The following is a 13,854-nucleotide window of genomic DNA, read 5'->3' on the forward strand; positions in this document are numbered from 1 at the left end:
AAATGGTTGTGTCCCCTAGGTAACCTTTAGCTGCCTGCTCATATTCATATATAATATATATCACTGCATTGGAAAAGAAATGAGATTTCTTTCCCTCTCTAAAGTATAAAAAATTGAGAACTTTTTTTCTGATAATCAAGCAATTGGCAGCAATAAAGTGTGTGTTTTTATCTCTCACTAAAGAAAAGAAACTAAATCTCAAAGGTAATCACAAACTCTTATGGTTTTGTGCTGAGTGAATTGTAGAAAAAAGTTTTTGTGTTTATGTTTGCAGTGCATAATTGTAGAAAAATGTGTTATGTTTGAAGTCATTTAAGACTATTTAATCCTTTTAAAAAGTTGGGCTATTACCACCTACGTATAATTAGAGCAAACTTTGGAGGGGTAAAGTTTCCGGTTTGTGTTACATTAACCCAGGAGAAGCCAGTGGCTAAGGAGGCTTCTGTCAAACATAAAATTTGCTGTGGGCCCTCGAGCCACGGGGATCAGTGGGATCAACAAGAGGGTCTCGAGCCTTCTCGGTCTGTCTCACTGGGTACCGTGCAGCTGTGGGAATGGATCTTCAGGTCTGAGTTGTGATCAGGGCCTTTATTTTCTTCTCTTTTTATTTTTCCCATATATTGTTTTCTATTCTCCTGGCACATTTGTTTTTCTAGATTCAACTCTGTCTTTATAAAATGAAAATACAAAGGCGAAATTCTCCTCCGTCCCAAGAGGTAGTGGCTAGGTCAACCGAAACACTTGATAGTCTGTAAACCTTCGTTATTCTGGCCAAAGGCCTCATGGCAAATGGAGCTTTGGGTTTAATTCTAGGAAAATGAAAAGATTATGTGAAGAATGAGGCTGAGTTTTAATTAGGATATATGCTATATAATGGCTGGGATTTGTTATATTTTCTGTTCTTATGTAACAGTGCACAACACATCAGAGGCATGTTGTAAATAGATTTTTGCCAAAAGAAAAATTCTAATTAAAAAGCAGCTGACGTTGAGATGAATCAGTAAGAGCTTGCTAGGGGACACGAATGTGAGTTCTTTTGTTTTAGACTTTGCATTTATTTGATAGCTCATTTGCTCAAGCATTTTTTCCACAGGCCTCATACATTCTGTTAATTTTTTCAAGAAAATAATTAATTGGATTTGAACTTTTCCATGCCTAAAGGGATGTTAAACCTAGGTCTGGTTTACTAAACGGCATCTAGTTGGCACTGTAAGTCTCTGATAACATCTTAATCTGATAAAATTATGCAGCATATGCCAAACAGATCATTTCACTTACACCAAACAGGTTACACTGCCAACATGGAAACTCAATCATGTTATGTATGTTTACATAACATTTCCTACATTTAATATTGAGCTAAATTTGATTACTACTATTAACTTGATAAAATGTATTTTTTTTTTAAAAAAGGGTGTTTTTCTCCTCATAGGTTCTGCCTCTCCTTGCATTGTATCAATATTTTGTTTTTGGCATTTGCCAAGATCTAGTCAGAAGTCTAGAAGCAAGAATCCTCAAGGTATGTTAAGATACTTGATATTAACTATGAGGGAGATTGTTGTATGTTAATTTGATTCTGGTACTTAGAATAATAAGTGATGTTAATACAGTGTTGTGTAGATGTAACAGTGACCCACCATAACAATGTCGAAGAGGCAGCCAATCAGTGGGTTACAGTGGGGCCACTGGAGAGCGAGTAGCCTCGCAAACGAGGTTCACCCAACGGCTGGCAGCTGGCAGGCACTGCTCCTCATGGACACCAACTGAGCTCTGTGAACTCATTCTTAATGGTCTTTATGTTCAAGGGGGATCAAAAACTACAGTGAATGTTGAAATTAAACACTTGTTATAATAAAAGACACATCGACGTTAATCCCCTCAAAATCCTCCTCCTCCCTTTGAACACACTTAGCCCATCATTCTCGCCACTTTCTGAAGCAGTTCAGGAAGTCCTCTTTCGTGAGGGTCTTTACGAGCTATGGTCCAAAATTTGGCGAATGCTGCTGCCAAGTGCCGTCTAATGGGGCGGTTCTGGGCTCGTAAAAACATTAGGATGCATCCTTACCCACCTTATTCACCAGATCTGGTATCGCATCATCTGGTCCTTCCTCAAAGTTACAGTAACTGTGAAAGGTAAACATTTTGAATTGACTGAGGACATTGAGGCAGCCTCGATAGCACAACTGACCCTCTAGTGAAAGAATTTCCAGAAAAGGGCAAGAATGGCGGGATAAATGTGTTTTGGAGCAAAGGGGAAATAGGTTGAGGGGGACGAATGGCTGTGTCACATACGGTGATGTGCCACGGATTGCCAGTGGCTAGGCCACTGAGTTAGTAAGGCAGACAACTATCATGCAACGCAGTCATCACTCAGGGTTTTCTGTCACCACAGTCCCATACCCGAGCCCCACAGGGAGGGGAGCCTGGAGCAGCTCATCCTCCCGGCCTCCCCTGCTGGTCACTTGTGCTGCAAGTCTCTACTTCTGTTGATTTTGCTTTGTGCGTGGATTGTTCCAGAATCCAGCGGAATCTCTCCCTCCCCTGTATCCAAGTCTCTTCCTCTTCCGTGTCTCCTCCAATCCAGTATGGAGTTCAGCCCTCTTCCCTATTTTACCCGCATGTAAATGCCCACCATGTATTCACTCAAGGCCTTGGTTCCTGTTGTGCCCTTTACTAAACATTGAGAAGACAGGGGAGTTTAAATTGAGGTGGAACAAACCCTTAAAACATTTCTGGACCATCAGATCACAGTTTGCCTCCCATTCCGTGGTGTAATCTGTATATTGCTAAATGTTTCACAGCGGATTCTTCAGAAAACACAAAGCTAATTGAGGGTTTTGTCATTTTCACTGGGTGAGTACTCTGGCTGTGGTTGACTTCAGGTTCCTCATTGGGGACCGAGGTGCCCCATGAGCCCTTGCGGTGGGGAGCAAGCGGGCTCCAGGACACCTCTTTCTGTCCTTTGGGGCATGCCATCTGTCTCTACCCCCTCCTGTTTCCCATGAGTGGAACACAAGTTCCCTCTGAGCTGCTGTCTCCATCCAAGCCCTTCAGGCTTGTGTAAATAGTCCATGGGTTGCTATTTATAAATAAAAAATTTCTTAAGAGGACTTAATAAGTAATTCATTACTGACCATGAAAATTTCTAGCCCCTCTGAGTTACTAACTGTTAAGAATTGTCTTACTTCTGAATGTCAGCGCTTAAAACTGTGTGTAACTCTTTTTTTCCCCCAGTTTCTCAATGGCACTCTTTGAGATCACACAGTTCTTGAAGCTAAGGCCTATGTTTGACTCATCTTTTAATTCTCTCTACTGTCTTGAGAACTAAACTTACATTCATGGTATTCCGTGATTAATGGTTGTGTCGACTTTAAAAACTGCAAGCATTTATTAGGTGTCAACTGTCCACAGTCTCTTCAGTGTTTAGTGGAACTTCCACATATAAAATCTGATAAATATTTACTGATTTAACTCTAAAAGAGTACTTACCACGGACTCTCTATTTCGAAGCAACATGTTAGTACCTCGAGATTCAGACATGTAAACCATGGTACTTGCTTATAAGGAGATGAAAACTGGGAAGAGAAACTGGATGTGTCCGCCAGTCAGCAGTGCGTGGATCTGTTGCTTGATCATTTGCAGATGAGCGTGATAAGCCCTGTCTCTGGGAGTGTGCAAGAAAGACAGTGGCTTTGCTAATATTATAAGCTTGAAGAGAGTACAGGTTACCCAAGCTGGAGACAGGAAAAGGGTGCATTGTTGGTGAACAATGTAGAAGACACAGAGCAAGAAAGCGTTGGCACAGGAGTGGTGGTGGTTCAGCTCTACTGGACGGAGGTTCTGGGCCCAGAGGGTGAAGATAACACGAGGAATACCGAAGGGCCACGAATCCAAGGATCCGACTTGAATTCCACAGTGCAAAGAGCTAGAGTGTGGAGGTTGTGTGGTGATGTGTGTGAGGAGACTGTGGAGTTGGCATTGGCTGAGAGGAATCTTGTCTGTCACAGAGAGGTGCAGAGAAGTTGCTATGACATTAGCTATGACATTCAGAGAGGAGGTCCAGAGGGGCACAGAGAGAGGGTTTAGAACAAGACTTTTGGTTAGGTGACTGTTTTTATTGGCTTGTGTCAGTCTGCTTTAGTTTATTTCACCAGAGTACCCAAGATTGGGTAATGTAAGAAGAAAATAAATTTATTTCTTACAGTGCCTGAGGCTGGGAATGCAAGACTGAGGGGCTGCATCTGGGGGGACCTTGGTGCTACATTGACACGTGCCAGAGGGTTGTCACACGGTGAGAGATCAGGAGGTGCAGATTCAAGTCCCTTTTCTTCTGAACCCACTAATCTCAGTCCCACCCTCTTGACCACCTCTAATCTTAATTACTTTCTGAAGGCTCCACCTCTAGAAACCATCGATCTATGAACCTAGGGGCTTTTAACCCATGCATTTTTGGGGTTCACTTTCAGATGCTTGTTAGCATTTGACAGTAGTTTGTGTCCTCATGTGGTTTAAAAGCTAGTGAAAACCAGTACCCTGCACTCTAGAGCCTTGGGTAGGAGGGGGATTAATTACAGGATTTTGATTGGGAGAATGAGCTGATTAGATCTGGTGTCTGTTGACAGTGCTTGGAGCAGAGTGTGGTCGGTCGAGGTGAGATCCTACTGGTGTTGTAGTGTTGAAAAACCAGCTTAGTGTTTTGACAGTTGCAGTCTGAAGGGCAGCTGACAGATCATAAAGAGAAAGAAAGGACAGCCCCCATGAGCAGAGTGTGCCTGACCTTTCTGAAATAAACTGGGGTCAGTGAGTGGGAAAAGAGAGAAGTCAGAGGCAGGAAATCATGAACCGTGATGGTTTCTGACAAATCAAACAGCAGTAGATCATGCTGTTAAGTGTCTGTGGTGCGCTCGTGTCTCTCATGGAAAGCTGTTAAATCCTCTTTATGATCAGCTGCCAACCTCTTCAAAGAGTTATCATTCTCAACATATCAAATGTTCCTAGGAAGAGTACTGATGGTTCTGTGTTTGTGTGAATGCAGAGTTGATTTACAGCCGGCTCTTTTTGCCATCTGACTTATTTGTGTTTGCAGTGTTGGTTACTTCTGAAAATTTTGTATCCATTATCATCACTACTACTGTTCTAAATGGTTTGATTGGCTTGATACCCTGAAATCAGACATAGCCTTGACAGTACACAGACTTAGAATCTTAGAGCCAAGACCAAAGAGGATTAACTATACACAGATCAGGGCAAGTGTTTCAGTGGAGGGAACCATGAGAAAGGTGGTCATCTAACAACCTGAGAGAGTTCCTGTGTCTCCTAAGTGCCGTCATGCTGTATGTCCATGGGGAGGTTAGAGACCATTATGTCTTAGACAGGAAGTTCAATGTGCAACTCAACAGATAAGCAACCTTCTCTTTCCCATTCAGAGTATTCTTCTATTTATGTTTTATTTTCATGAATTTCTTCCAATTTTTCTTCCTTTTGTTTTATTTTTTACACTCTTGAGAGTCCTAAGCAAGTCCTGAAATGGAAAAGAGAGTAAGATGGATTGAAATGCTGAGGACATATTGATTTTTCTTTTGAAATGTTGCATCTACACCTGTATATCTACATCTATATCTGTATCTATCATCTATATCATCTGTATCTATTTCACCCAATTGTGTGTTTGATTCCGTGTCAATATTTATGTCCCCCTTCTTTGTTCTCTTTAATAAAATCACTAGATGTTTTCAAAACATAAGTCATGTCAAGGTCCTTTTGAAAATCCTCCAGTAACTTCATGTCATGTAGGAAGTAAAACACAAATTCCCTACTGTAGTCTGGATGTTCTATGTGACCTTTTGTGACCCCCATTTGTACCCACCTCCTAACTGTCCTGCTCTGGAAGCCTGCGCTCCAGCCACGTGGACTGCTTCTGGAACATTCTAAGACCCCACAGCTGTTCTGTCATGTGGCCTCTGCACTGGAGCAGGGTGGTGGGGTTGCGGGGGCGTGCTTAGCAAATATGCACATGTCTGTCTCTCTGACATCATCCCCACCCCTTCTCTTGAGGGCCTTCTCCTCACAAAAGTACTTCCTGGTCCCAGTCTTCCAAGCAGCTTTTTCTCAGCACCCTCTGTGCCCTTGCTGCCTCAGGCTGAGGGTATCCTCATGCTTCACCTACATTTAGCTAAGTATACACAGCAGCGGAATGTGACCTTCAAGAGGGCTTAGTGCCAAGCAGTGCTCGATAAACACGTTAGATGAATGAAAGAAACAATGAATGAATGAATGTGAACATTTTTCCTGGCCAATGTTCCTGGTAGGTTGTATTCCAGGTAGGCCATGTAAAATGTGAAGTGTCCATTAATGTTGACAAGCACATATATAGATAAGTCTTTAAAATTGAAAGTATATGTCTTTACTCATTATGGTTGGGAAAACTATAGTTTTTTATGTCTATATGTTGTGAAGTTAATATAGTGATTTTTTTTTGAGTTTCACAGAGCATTCAAGAACATGAGGAATGTTATTGTTATTTTGGTTTTAAACCATAGATTGCCTTGGGAATAAAGTGATAAATTCAATAATTTAAAAAATGTTTGCAGTACTGTTATCTCTTTGTGTGTTTTCCTTTGGTGAAATAAGTGCCATCTAATAAATGCCTGTTAGTTTTTACTCCATGGTACTTGGGTACCAGCATACACACCAATATGTGGAGCTCTGCTCACTCATTAATTAGTGAGTGTTAATTCACAGCACGTTGTAATCATCCTACAGAAATGTTAGATCTTAGAAGTTTATGGTTTTCCTCTACTTATTTTTATAACTTAAAATATCTTCCTTCCTTTTTAGGTAGAAGTTCTTATTGATTTAAGCTTATTTTCTGAAGCCTTTTTTGAGCTATACCAGATTTCTTATGGAAGAAATATGCCTTCCTCAATACCTTCCTGTTGTAAAGTTCTTCCAAAGTCTAAGGTAACCGGCCAATTTGATTCAAAGCTATTTCTTTACCTTGGAGAGGGCTATGGTTCCTAAAACACAGGGCACATTCCCACAAAAGTGTACTTATATGTACACACCTCCTTGTTAAGCCTGGTCACGGCTAAGATCAGGCTTTTATGGGATTTGATTGGTGTGGAATTGAAGGGGTCTGAGGGAGGGATTGTAATTCTGAAGTTTTGCCATGGAATTCTTGTTGAGGGGAGCTGCAGATCATTCTGCATTATAGTTGTGATGAACAGTCTCATCAGACAGTGTATCAGCCACCACTTTTTAATTTTTTGGGTCTAATGTTGTAACTTCTAGTTAATGTTCTTAGTCAAAACCATCTCTCCTTATATCTTATTTGGATCTTTTTTTGGGCTTATATATTTTACACTAACAATGTGTAAAGTAGCAGTTAATAATGTGCAGTTCAAAAATCTTTTGATTTCTATGCAGAAAGGACATTGCTTGACTAGTCTATTTTGAATTTAGGAGATGGTTTTGCCTAGCTCGCTTAATTCCTGCTTGCTAACTGGATAACCGAAGTGAATAATGACCATTAATGTTGACAAGCACATATATAAATAAGTCTTTAAAATTGAATACTGGAGTTTCTAGGGAAAGCATGAATTAAATCAGGATGAGTTAGTGTTTTCCTCTGCTTTGGTTTTCATGGAGATCTGAGAACCACAGTGGGCGGTCTTTCTTCAGGCAGATGCTTGGGGTCACGTGGGCCAGGAGTAGAGGAAATAGGGGGAGACCGAATCCCCGTGTCAGGGCAGCCTCCCTGGGTGAAGTGAGGCCGACAGATACGATACATGCGGATGGGTTCAAGTGGGTGGACCTAAAAGAACTTGGGAAGTGAGCTGTAAGTCTTGGAAATAAATCATTTGTACAAGTTTATATTATAGTTACATACTGTATCCATTCCTTCAGTGCGTTCCTTTCAGATACCTGCTTATCACTATTGCACAGGAGCGCGGCAGCATTACCTGGACTGCAATGGGGCTAGAGGTGTTGTGCAGAGTACAGCACTTGGGGTCAGTCCCAGACTGCAAAATATTAAAAACCCAAAACTCGTAACAGGTTAAGTGCGAGGTTATCTACAGAACACCTTAAGCAGGATATTCAGTGATCAATAAAAATATTTGCGTGTTCCTATAGATAAGCATATAAATATATACATAGCCTGCATCCATATAGAGAAAACACATCTATCCATGCACTGTATACAGTATAGGTTGGTGAGTAATGTATCTGTCTACTCACCTACCTATCTAGAGAGAAGCTAGTTGGTTATGTCATCGATTTTGTGTGGTGTAAGTGAATTTGTCCTCTTACCAGGTGTTAAGTTACTGGCATTTTGTTTGTACTTCTGTCAGTAGCCATTACTGCTATAAATTGTTTGCATTTTGTTACTAATATTCCACTTGAATTTGTTTGTCGTACTTGTTGAGTGCTTGCAGCACCCAGGCGTGATTCCAGGATGGGGCGCAGGCACTAAACAGGCAGAGGGAGTGCATTCCTGGAGCTCCTACCCTCGGGGAGGGGAAGCAGCAAACACACAGGACACAAGTGGGTTTCAGATGGTGATGTGTCCCGAGGGGCCGTCCAGCCAAGTCAGCAAGGACAAGAGTGACCGGGGCGGTCAATTCCTGTTTTATACAGGACGGTGAATGAAATAAGCCAGAGTTGAGAGAAGGGAGCCCAGAGGTCTGGGAGAGCAGCCCCCAGCAGGGGAACTGTGAGGAAAGCAGCTCTGAGGGGGTGCTTGCAGGCCAGCTTGAGGAAAACCTCAGAGGCTGGGGATGGCTGCAGGAAAAGGGGAGCAGGAGAGGGGGCCCCGGGACTCAGGAACCAGACCACGAAGACCTCGTGTGGCTTGGTGAGGACTGGAGTTTTCTCCGAACCAGAAGGGAAACCTTATAGAGGTCTGAGCAGAGACATGACATGACAGAGACTAAATATAAAACAACCACTTCGTTTGCTGTTTGGGGATTAAACTACAGCTGGCGGTGATCAAAACAGACCAATCCAAAGACTGTTAGACATGACAGATAATGGCTGAGACAGGGCAGTGTTTGGGGTGTTGGTGCGTGGGGAGGGGTAGAGGAGGTGGTGGCCTGGTCCATATGTGCTGTAAAGAGAGAGCTGGTGTCACATGCTGGAGGGGGTTTGGATGTGGAAGGTAAGGGAGGTCGAGGGTGACTGCAGAGCGTTCACCCTGGGAAAGGTTTCAGACGCCGAGAAGGGAGTGCTGCTCCCGGCAGGATGGGAGATGTACAGTGGACTGCCAGGTGACGAGTAGCACAGGTGGGCACAGACAGTGTATGGCCATGCGGAGCTGGCAGGTTACAATTCGGGAACATGAGCACAGGTTTAAGCATAGGACTGGGCGAAGTCAGCTGAGAACCAGGGCAGGGAAGTAAGCCTTAAGGTCATCCCCATTCGGAGTCCAGGAAGATGAGGAAGGAGGGAAACCAGGCGGGCGGAATAGAAAACAAGAGGTTTTGACGGCCACTGCCTTTACCAAGACATACAATTGGAACATCTAAGACCATTTGTTTTTACCTGTAAATTCCAAACTGCATTTTTATCCACCAGCTTTCATTTGATGAAGGCATGGGTGAATTCTCTCCCAGTGGATTGTGACTTCAAATTTTATATTCTCAAAGTTAATTTGCACCTTTCCAGCTTCAATTGGGAATTTAAAAAGTGTAATTAAAAGAGGAAATGCTTTCAAGGTTTATAATTAAAATAGGTGCCAATGTTATTAGGCTGTAGGCCAGTTATTTAAGGAAGGTGTTGGGAGCCGCAGCCCCGAGCCCGGTCGCCTCACTTGGCGGACGTGAGGCCTGTAGTAAAGAGTGAGGCCTGAGGTAGATTACCCCTCCCATCGAATATGTTAGTTTCCTGCTTACCGCGTAAACAACCCGCTCAACAATATAGTCTGCCTGGCAACTGATGATGTTAGCCAATCAGCTTGCCTTGCTTACTTTAACATGATTGGACACTGTACCCATATATATACCGGTGCCACCCCTGGGCGGAAGAAGAAGCCAGATAGAAGCCCGGAAGTAGAAGCCCAAAAGGAGCCGCGGAGAGCGGACCGGTAGAGGCTTTGGGGCAGGCTGAAGCACAAAAGGAGCCGCGGGGAGCGGACCAAAGGAGGCTTCAGCTGGGAGAACCCAGGGCAGGCTGTACGGAGAAGGAAAATAAAAAGAAAAGGTTGTCCACTACCAGACTGTGTCGTGTGTCCTTCCTGCCGGCCGGGAGCGGACATCGACATTTGGAGGCCCGCCCGGGGACTGATCACCCCCGAGACGTGGAAGTGGACAACGCTCCAGTACAGAGCTGCGAGACAGGTGAGTTGGGGATAAGCCTGGGCTCTGGGTGGCGCGCACCTACAGGGCTTTTAGACTCCCCTCAGGCTCACGCGTAAGTGGCGGATTCCTTGGGCCTCACGCGGTGAGTAACATATTAAAAGATGGGAAACATGTTAGGTAGCGGCACTAAGAGCGAGGGTGGTTGTGGAGAAAGCTCTCAAGAGCTTACAAAAGTACGCAGGGTATCTGAGCAGGCCCAGTCAGGGAGCTCCCGAGAGGTGTTTGTCAAGGGGAACAAGGATGCTAAGGAGGAGGACGGGGCTCTAGCCTCGGAGTCGTCTGACTCCGAGGACGAGGGAAAGTTTAATGGCAGGGAGGCCAAAGAGACCAGCTGTCAGGAGCCTAAATCGCTCAATAAGGAGTCGCAGGGTTCTTTTCCAGCGTTGCCCCGCGAATTGCGCTCTGCTCAACCTGGTCTGCGGAGGAGTAGAGAGCTCCTGAGCGCTCCCCGGCGCGAGAGGGAGGCGAAGCCTTCCGCCCCACCTTGGGGGCCGTTTCCGGAGGCGATCCCTCGCCGCGGGGCGGCCGCCCGGGAGCTCCCTTCCTCTTCGCCAGAACAGGAAGTGATGCACGGGCCCCCATTTTCCGCCCAATCACGGCCGCTGTCTTATGCTCCGCCGCCGGCAGGTCGGTATTTTTACAGGCGGCTTTGGCAGGGGGGACGCTTGTCTCATGAGGTACATCCACCTGGGATAGATAGTGGCCCCTACGAGATATTTCCTGTACAAGTAGCTATGGGCCAGGGACGCAATGTATGGGAGCCTTTTGAGATAAAGCAGATTAGAGAACTTAAAAATGCAGTTACAACCTTTGGGCCGACTGCGCCTTACACCATTGCCATGCTGGAGAATCTGTCTTCTGGGCCCCTCACCCCCGCGGACTGGATTCAGCTGGCAAAGGCCTGTCTGCCCTCGGGCAGTTACCTGGATTGGCGAGCCTGGTATGCAGAGTTCTCTGCCGAGCAGGCTGAGAAAAACGCCAATCGAGGAAACCGGGGGTGGAACAAGGAAATGCTTATGGGAGAAGGTCGGCACGCTGATGACCAGACCCAGTTCCCCGGCGCTGTCTATGAGCAAATCAATGCCATAGGACTCCGCGCCTGGAAGCAAGTAAGTGGTGCTGGAACAGCCTCCTTGTGTCTTTCAAAAATAATTCAGGGTACCACAGAGCCATTTGTTGACTTTGTGGCCCGAATGCAAGATGCTGCCGATAAGATATTTTCTGATCCGGGAGTGGCTCGACCGCTGGTAAGGCAGCTGATTTTCGAACAGTGTACAAAGGAGTGCAAGGCGGCGATAGCTCCTCATAAGAACAAGGACCTCAATGCCTGGATTAGGATATGCAGAGAGATAGGGGGGCCGCTCTCCAACTCGGGAGTGGCTGCTCTCCTGGCCGCGGCTATACAGCAGAGGGGACCTCGCGGGTTAGAAGGGGAATGTAAGGCTAAAGGGTGTTTTGCCTGCGGGGAGCCAGGACACATTAAACGTCACTGCCCAAACAATGCAGATGCTAGGCCTCGTCCTAGGAATGAAGAACCATATGTTTGTGGGCGATGCAAAAAGGGATCACACAAAGCTGAGGAGTGTAGGTCGGTCTTTGATGCTCAGGGCAACCGTATTTGTGGACAAGATGCTAGAGAGCCAAAAAACGGCCAGAGGGGGCCCCCTTCACAGGCAGGCCCCCGCCCCAGAGACAGGACAGCTCAGGATGGCAGCCTTCAACAAGGGCCACCCCTGGGTCAGCAGGTGTGGACCTCAGTGTCGCCTCCAGACTTATACAGAAGGTCACCATTAGGATGGATGGCGTTAGGACCCTAAATGACATGCAAAAGCTATTGGGAGACATTAATTGGATTAGGCCATATTTACATATACCAAATTCAGATCTCAAACCCCTGTTCGACCTTCTGAAGGGAGACCCAGATATAGCCTCCCACAGGAGGCTCACTCCTGAGGCAAGAGCTGCCTTACAGAGAGTGGAGGAAGCCTTAGGTGGGGCTACCTTACACAGAATTGAACCGGGGCGATCCTTTGATGTCTGTTTGCTACAGACTAGTCTACAGCCTACAGCGGTGATTTGGCAGAAAGGACCACTACTGTGGATACACCCTAAGGTCTCACCTGCAAAAGTCATAGAGCATTACCCGGAGGCAGTCGCTTCATTGGCCCTTGAAGCGCATGATAGAGCTGTCCAACATTTTGGCTCAGGACCACAAGCCATCCGAGTACCCTATACCGCCAGCCAGATCAAGACCCTGGCTGCCTGCATAGATACTTGGGCCATTCTGAGATGTGTTTTCCATGGGGATATAAACAATCAATACCCTAAAGACCCTATCTTGTCATTTGTCACTCAGCACCCTATAATTTTTCCAAAGGTTACTGCCTCTGAGCCATTAGTCCCAGCAACTACAATATACACAGATGGCTCCAAGACGGGGATAGGCGCCTATGTGATCCTAGGCAAGCCCCCGGTTACCATACAATTTGAACCTGATCAGCCTCAGGTGGTGAAACTGCAGATCGTTAAAATGATTCTTGAACGGTTCTCAGAAGCCATTAACATTGTCTCCGATTCTAGGTATGTGGTCAATGCTATGCAAGTGCTTGAGACTGCCAGTTTAATTAGATCCACTTCCACAGTGGCTGGACTGTTCCTGTCTATCCAGACATTGCTTCAAAACAGACACCATAAGGTCTTCACCACCCACATAAGAGCACATACATCCCTGCCAGGGCCTATGGCACAGGGGAATGCGGCTGCTGACACTGCCACTCGCCCGTTATGGATTTTTACCTTACTAACACCAATCGAGCGAGCCCGTGCCTTCCATGATAAATTTCATGTTAATGCCAGGAAACTAGCAAACCATTTCCATGTTTCTAGAGCAGATGCACGAAATATCGTGCGACTATGTGACTCCTGTGCCACATACAAACCTGCCATACCGATGGGAGTAAACCCTCGAGGTTTGATCCCTGGTGATGTTTGGCAGATGGACATCACACATATACAGGAGTTTGGGACTCTTAAATATGTTCATGTTTCCACAGACACCTGTTCTCGCGTCATATTTGCAACAGCAGAAACAGGTGAAAAAGTGTCTAATGTGATCAATCATTGCCTGGCAGCTTGGGCCGCATGGGGCAAACCAAAAATATTAAAAACTGATAATGGACCAGCCTATATAGGCAAAGCTTTCAATGAGTTCTGCAAAATGATGGAGGTTCAATTAAAACATGGTATCCCATACAATCCCCAAGGTCAAGGAATCATTGAGAGGGCTCATAGAAGCCTCAAAAAAAATTTTACAAAAACAAAAAGGGGGAGTAGGCCAAGGCCTGGCCCCAAAGGCACGATTATCCATGGCACTATTCACACACAATTTTTTAAATTTAAATAATGATAATCGCTCCCCAGCTGTGGAGCACTGCAACCCTTCCCCCAACCATAAAGGGTGGGTGAAGTGGAAAGATGTCCTGACAGGACAATGGATGGG

The 13,854-nt window shown here is 45.3% G+C and overlaps 1 protein-coding gene across 1 annotated transcript in view; it reads left to right on the plus strand.

Moving 5' to 3' along the window:
- Window positions 1-13,854, plus strand: part of Cfap54 (cilia and flagella associated protein 54) — a 346,516-nt gene that overhangs the window by 198,232 nt on the left and 134,430 nt on the right. Inside the window, exons 47-48 of the mRNA XM_063255344.1 lie at window positions 1,433-1,519; window positions 6,838-6,960. Of these exons, the coding sequence (XP_063111414.1) occupies window positions 1,433-1,519; window positions 6,838-6,960 (210 nt within the window). The remainder of the gene's footprint in view (window positions 1-1,432; window positions 1,520-6,837; window positions 6,961-13,854) is intronic.

The sequence above is a fragment of the Cavia porcellus genome, unplaced genomic scaffold (genome assembly GCF_034190915.1).
Source record: "Cavia porcellus strain 051 isolate PalLab524CR breed Dunkin Hartley unplaced genomic scaffold, mCavPor4.1 scaffold_8, whole genome shotgun sequence".
NCBI classification, from domain to species: domain Eukaryota; kingdom Metazoa; phylum Chordata; class Mammalia; order Rodentia; family Caviidae; genus Cavia; species Cavia porcellus.